Source organism: Trichechus manatus, unplaced genomic scaffold, assembly GCF_000243295.1.
Source record: "Trichechus manatus latirostris isolate Lorelei unplaced genomic scaffold, TriManLat1.0 scaffold00052, whole genome shotgun sequence".
Taxonomy (NCBI): domain Eukaryota; kingdom Metazoa; phylum Chordata; class Mammalia; order Sirenia; family Trichechidae; genus Trichechus; species Trichechus manatus.
In genome coordinates, this window is record NW_004443988.1 from 10,058,376 (window position 1) to 10,065,677 (window position 7,302).

Here is a 7,302-nt window from a genome sequence, read left to right on the forward strand (position 1 = left end):
GGAAGATATGCTGGAGGGAGAGAGAGGGTGAGGAAGGGGAGAAGTTAGGAAGGAAGGGTGAGAGGCTGGCAGGCCTGCATCTGCTGAGTACTGGCTGCCTCTGGGTGGGTCTGTTATACACAGAATCTCATCAAATCCCCTCAGCAGTGCTCTGGGCCCAGTTCTGTCATTGTCTGTTTCCATGTTATGATGAGGCTGAGGATCTGGCCAGGTCACCCACCCCTGCGAGTCCCCCACGGTTCCTATTCTTTTCATCGTGCTCCAGTGGCCTCCCACCCTCCAGTCCACTCAGCCACCCACCCCCATGGGCAATTCTAGACATTGTCATCACTCAGAGCCACAACGAAGAAATCTTCCTTATTCAGGTGCTTCCTGTTGATGTCAGCTGCTGTCGAGTTGGCCCCTGACTTGTGATTGGTTGTGGACTGGACCATTGTGATCCATAGGGTTTTCACTAGCTCACTTTCAGAAATAGATTGCCAGGCCTTTCTTCCTAGTCCATCTTAGTCTGGAAGCTCCACTGAAACCAGTTCAGCATTATAGCAACCTGAAATCCTCCACTGACAGACGGGTGGTGGCTGCACATGAGGTTCATTGGCTGGGAATTGAACAGGGGTCTCCCACATGGAAGGTAAGAATTCTACCACTAACCACCACTGCCCACAGTCTATTACCTTAATCTTTGCCTTTCCTTCTCAATCAAACTCCTGGAGATACTAGATGTCATTCATTGTTCTCACTTCTTCTGCCCCCAAGCCCCAGAAGCATGGATGAGTACTGCCTCCTCCCCTATCCCCACATTCAATCAATTCTTAAACACTTCTTCGTTTTGTGTCCCCCTCAAAAGCTGTCTTTCCTCTGCTGTGGTTCCCCTTTCTGACTATCTCCTGGATGACGGCAGCCTTCTTCCTTCTGCTCTCCCGGCCTCCCGGCTTGTTTCCCTCAGTACCATACTTACAGCCACCAGAGGGCACTAATGGCATTTGAGAGGGGAGGTTCCAGCCCCTCGATCAGGGTCCAGCCCTCTCCAGCCTCCTTCCTGCAGGCCTGAGCCTTGTCCCAGATGCTCCTCTCCAGCAGCACCATTGCGTGCTTACAATTCAAGCAATTCCATCTCCACCGTTCTTTGCTTAGACAACTCTTACCACCCTTAAGACTTAACTCAGGTGTCTGTCTCCTTGTGGAAAGCATTCTTGAATGACTCTAGTGGAGGGAAACACCTCTCCCCTGGCCTCTGGGTGCAACACTGAGCGTAAACCTCCGGTAGTCATTTCTACATCACCCTGAAGTGCTGCAGCTCCTCTTGGCAGAGACTCAGGCATATTCACCTTTGTAATCTTGGTGTCAGGCACAATCACTGGGATTTGAAAATCAGGAGAGAAGTCTGGACACCAGGACATAGGTGCTGGGAGGGAGTGGCCACGTCACCTCTTACTATTTAGACAGAGGAAATGGGCATTACAGGGGCAGGGGAAGGCCAGGGCAAGGAAGGCAGGCGGCGGAAGAGTGGGCATTTAGGTGTTGAACCTGAGCCTTATGGCGGGGGGCGGTTCAACTGTAGACATCCCTGAAAAAGCCCCAGGCAATGATGGCTCCCCACTGGCATATAGAGGTACTTGGTAGCCCCATTCCTTCATCTCTTGATCTGTAGGTGGAGAAGTCACCTGAGCAATAATATTACCAGGCAGCAGTAGCAGCCAGGCAGCACTAGCTGAGCACCCACCCACTTTTGGGAATAGATGGGCCCCAGAAAGCCGCTGCTCCTAACCTTTCAGGTATCAGGTATCTTTTTTTCAAGCACTCTGGTGTGTCCCATGCTTGCTCACATGATGAACTGCACTTATTACATAATAATTAATATGGCAGAAAGGTCTTCCAGAAAAAGGGCACCAGATTTTTTAACATGGGTATTTTGACTTGGAGACATTTTGATGTGGTCTGAAAAGCAAATCATTAAACTGCTTCTTTGCTTACTAAGTAATGTGACCAAAACACACTGTCATTCAAGCCCCAAGTCTCGTCCAGGGTCAAAGATCAGGTGGGAGTCAGGAATATCTGTTATAGCCTTTATCTGGTTAAAAAACAAAAATTAAACAACAACAGATACCCAAACTCAGAGTTTTGCGGTTTTGATTCTTCCATTTCAATACGGTGCTATCTCAGGCCAGTTTGAAAAAGTCCCCCTAGGTCAAAAATGTCCCCTTTGCCAATTTGGACATCTTGAAGTGCCTGCTTCAGCAGAAAATAGCTCCTTGTCTATATTTCCACAGGAGTTCACCAGGTAATTTGGGAGGTAACAAGCTAGTCTCAATATTTCAGAGTTTAATGGAAACAATCTCTGATTTGGGCTGGGATTATATCAACACAGAGTGGCAATACTGTGACAATTCATGCTAATCAGAAACCTGACTAGACATAAACACATCTGTGATCAATAATACAATGGGAAAATGAATTAACTATTACTCAATAAGTGCAGTTCCTCTGGCAGGCAAAATCTTTCTACACATGGGGTGCATCTGAGAAAGTCAGAAAAATGTCCTTGGAACTAGAAAAGTCAGTAATTACTGTCTGTGGGATCAGTCTGTTCCTGGAAACACTGTCTAGCTGGTACTTGATACCTGATTATCCTCTTCCCACTGATCTCTCTGCCTAAGGCAGGGTGGGAACCCGCGTGCATCGGGCACCCACTATGCCAGGCACGTGTACGTAATTTTCACGACAAGCTGGGGAGGCTTTACAGAAGGGGAAACAGAGTCCCAAGAGATTAAGTCATTTGTCCAAGCTCACCCCCCTGGAATGGGCCTGATCTACATCATCTGAGAGAGTCCCCTTACTGGTTGGTGTCTCCTGAGCATTTGTGCACCTCTGGCAGCAAGGAGCTCTGGCTGGTCTGGCTTTGGAGTTGACTAGGTGGGGATTGGACAAAGGGCCCTGTTGCAGGTTGACCATAGGAGTCCCTGTCTGCCTCACAGCTCTCTGCATTCTTCAAATTGCTCTTTGTATGTGGAGATCTGAACTGAGGGACTGCTCTGGGCCATATCCCTTCAGGTGGTTGGATCTGTCTTTCCAGGCTCCTCCTCACGAGATGCTTCCTGGTGGTGGACGCTTCCTGCCCACTGTCCTTTCCTGCCCCTCCGTTGCCTCTTGGCACACCTCCCAGAATGCAGGTGTGGGTTTTAGTGGAAAGAACATAGACTTTGAGTCAGAGGGCACTGGGCTCACATCTCAGCTGTGCCACTGATTGTGTGGCCTTAGGTCTGTTGCTGAGTTTCTCTGACTCTAGTTTCCTCCTATGGAAAAAACGAGAATGTCAATAATAATGACGCTCACCTCATTGCTGAAAGAGGTGAAATTTCTGGCGAACCCCCAGCAAATATTCTTCCCCTTTTCTCTAGGAGTCGTCCTTAAATTGTTAAGCATTTGACTACTAACCGAAAGGCTGGTGGTTTGTACCCACCCAGTGGCACCTTGGAAGAAAGGCCTGCTGATCTGCTTCATGAAAGGTCGCAGCCTTGAAAACCCTATGGAGAAGGGCTCTCCTCTGACACACATAGGATCTCCTGACTCGATTGCAACTGTTTTTACTTGCGGGGAGTTTTCTCTCCAGGAGTCCTTCCCTCCCTGCTCCTGGAATAGCGGAGGACCCATTCGGCTTGGCAGGAGGGAGAGGTCTGCCCTGTCCCGTATGTCAGGTTACGGGGTGGGGGATGTTCTCGGGCCATTTACTGGGGGCGGGCGGTGGGTGGGTTTGGAGCAGCTAATCTGATTGCAGGCAAACCTCGTTACCACATTCCTGCTCATAATGCCATTTAAAAAGCACTCAGGAGTCCCTGGCTAATGCATTTACCCTGAGGCCCTGGGGGTGGGGTTGACACAGGAAATGGTAAAGTGGAGAGAACACAGGGCAGCTTGAGAGGCTGTTTTCTTCCCAGGGGGCTGCGGACGGGCTTGGGGTGGGGGCTACAGGAGGGGAGGGAGCACACTGTGTTCAGCTTCTCAAACAACAAGTGATTATGATGCTTTCTGTTTAAACAGCCCTGGCCTCGTGGAGTTGGAGGCTATTGCTAGACTGTGTTACTGTGGGGGATCTCCTGACCTTTCTGAGCATCAGTTTCCTTGTTTGTAAAATGGAGATTGCAACGCTTGCTTTGCTGACATCATAGAGCATGTGAGAGGCCTACCCAGGCTTATCTAAGTCAGGGGTTTGCTCTAATGCAAGGATTCTCAAAGTGCATCCCTGGACCAGCAGCAGCTGCATCACCTGGAAGCTGGACCCATCTATCTGTGTTTTAACCAGCCCTGCAGGTGATTCTGGTGCAAGCTCAAGTTGGAGGACCACTGCTCTGAGCCTTGACATTAGTTTTGCTTAGTGTCATGGCCTCAAAGTGGCACAGTGGAGCCGGCCTTCCTCCAGCCTTACCTTTCTCTATGTGTGCATTATTGGCGGGCTGGGCTGGGCTAAGGGGGGGATAAAAGCATGTGAATAGTTTGCTTTACTTCCCAGGGAGGGCACAGAAAGGAGATTTAAGGGTAAGAACGTCATCTTGCAGATGCATCGTATTTTTGCTCACAAATATTTTCACACCCCTTGCCCCATTTGAACAGCACCAAGTAACATTCAAAGAACAGTCCACCTTAATTATAATTATTAACGATAAAAATAAAGAGTGTTCTGAAGGTAACTCATGCATATCATCTCCCCAAACAGCCTGTGGGCTCCTTGAGGACAAGGGCACATCTTCCTTCGTTCCCACATTCTGGCTCTTCCATTCTCCCCATCTCCAGCCCTTCCACCCCGCTCTGGGAGCACAGTCTGTGGCCTCTGAGCCTTGGCGTGTCTGGGTGCCCTGGTGGGCATGTGCCAGAGGAAGGGCTCCAGTCTTCTTCAGGAAGGCAGGGCTGCCTACCCCCAGCTCCCGGCCTCCCCATCTCCCATACGCACCTGTAGGTGTCGGTGGCTGGTACCTTCCAGATCTGGATGCCCTTCAGAGGGCCCTCACTCCCCACCGTCACGCTCAGGTTGGAGTTCCGGTAGGCGTTGTTGCACTGGGCCTGCGTGGGGCCGTGGGGCCCGCTGGCCCCGCATGTGGTGAATAGCCAGTGAACTGTGGCACAAGAGGAGAGGGAGTCACTCACTTGGTCTGGCCCTCGCTCCTCCACGGGCCTCCCTGGGATGGCTAATCCATGCCTCTAATCCCACCTTCCCAGATGGCACCAAGACTAGGGTAGGAAACACTGATCAGTCATTCAAACTGGAAAATTCTGTTGAAGACCTATGTGCCAGACCCTTGTCAGATACCAGGATGGAGTTACAAAGATGGAGCTGACTTGAGCCTTGGCCTTAAGCAGCTTTCAGCCTACTAACCAAAAACCAAACCAAACCCATTGCCAAAGAGTTGATTCCAAGTCATGGTGACCCCATAGGTGAACTGAGCTCCATGGGGTTTTCTTGGCTGTAATCTCTATGGAAGCAGATTGCCAGGCCTTTCTTCTGTGGCACTGCTGGGTGGGTTTGAACTGCCAACCTTTATGTTAGTAGTCGAATGCAAACCATATGCACCACCTAGGGACTTTTATGGCCTATTAAGGGAGCTCAAAAGGGATACAACCAACCATGATACAGGCTAGTTAGGAACAAGAAGAAAAAGCCGTTGGAGGGGTCCAGAAAACACTGCATTGTTAGAGTTCCAAGGGGAAAGAGAAGACCCCTTTCAGCTGGGACAGCAGGTCTTTCAATGGGGCCAGCTCTATGCTGGGCAAATAGCAGGTGCTCAATGTGTGCTATCTAACCTGCTTCCAAAGGTTTGGCATCTGCATATACGATTCTCTTATCTTGGAGAATATTGAAAGAGTGAACTGGATGCATTATCAGTTCCATGACCTCACCATTGGCCCAGGGACCCAAGACAGTGTCGGGGAGCAGGAAGCCTTGCACTCACTGGCTGGAGGTTTTGTCTGTCAGATATTTCCTAACAAGTCCAAATAGGGCCCAGCCTCCTATCTACAACAAAGTTGTGTTTGCAAACACCATGAAAGCAGCTTTCTAGCCCTATGCAACAAAGGGTATCAAAAATGGAGAAACATGTCAAATTTGTCTTTGGGGCACACCGCTTCTTTTCTGAGCCCCTCATTCACTTCCTGGTGCCCTCTGTCCTCATCCCAAGGACCTATTATCCTTATGTGGCCTTATGTTGAATACTTGACACAAATCCCACCCCTTCCCCCTCCCCCACCTCCAGCCTTTCCCTTTCAAACTTTGTTTGCATCAGGCCAGTTCTTGGAGAGCTGTCCAACCTCATGTTGGACAGAATTCTAACATTTCCACAATCTATGAAATCTTTTTAAAAAAGGATTTCTTGATAAATTATTTTTACTTAAAATACAAAAATCTCATTATAAGATTGCGGAAATTATTTCTCTTTAAAGAGGGATTAAGTGTCAAATTCTATCTGGAAAATTATGGGAAAATTAACCTGAGTACACATAACTTTGTTCACTAAAATGTTAAAATGAAATTTTTTTTTGAAGACTTTTGACTAATATAATGATACAAAATGAAAAGGTTAATTTGGCTTGATAATTATAAACAACTAAATCGAGATTATGATGGGCAGGCTGGATAATCTGAAGACTGGGCCAGCTGCAGAGGGATATTTTGCAGTGGGATCTCCTTGGCCAAGGAGAACAAGATTCTAGCTGGGGTTCCAACACATATGCTTAGTCAACACTGAGCACTCAATATTTTTCTGGGCTTTAGTTTTTTGAAATGAAGACTTTGATTTCTACTTGGTTTCTGACGGTCATTTCAAGGTTGATGAACTTCAGCGCCATCTATGATTTGCCAGTGTGTATGGCTGAATGTTAATTTTCTGATCTATTTGTATTATAAGGGGTCAATCTGTTAATTAAAAGGGCTGAATCTTTACTGAAAGAATGTTAGCAGAGTTCTTTGGCCAGTTGTCATTTTACCCTCTCCCATGCCCAAATCATATGTGTGGCTTGTGCCAGAGGGGTGAGGTTGAAAGGACGGAGGCTTTGAAATCTGCAAGAACACCTGGGTTTTGGGGGCAGCCTCATCAATTATTCACTATGGGACCTTGATCAAGTTCTTTGTCTATGAAAGGGGCTGGGTTGGCATGAGGATTAAGGAGGCAATGAGTATGAAAGATCATTGTGAACTCCAAGACTTTAAAAATGTGACTTGTAATGGAGAGGAAGGCAAGGCGATACCAAGTAATGGTAGACTGCTTCAAACTTAGAAATATAAGGGTAAAATTCATGGTAACCACAAAGAAAGTT

General features: G+C 48.0%; 1 protein-coding gene across 1 annotated transcript in view; it reads right to left on the minus strand.

Moving 5' to 3' along the window:
- The window catches only part of ALK (ALK receptor tyrosine kinase), a 1,033,821-nt gene that overhangs the window by 53,715 nt on the left and 972,804 nt on the right, over window positions 1–7,302 (minus strand). The window contains exon 12 of the mRNA XM_004377648.3: window positions 4,946–5,108. Coding sequence (XP_004377705.1) covers window positions 4,946–5,108 — 163 coding nt within the window. The remainder of the gene's footprint in view (window positions 1–4,945; window positions 5,109–7,302) is intronic.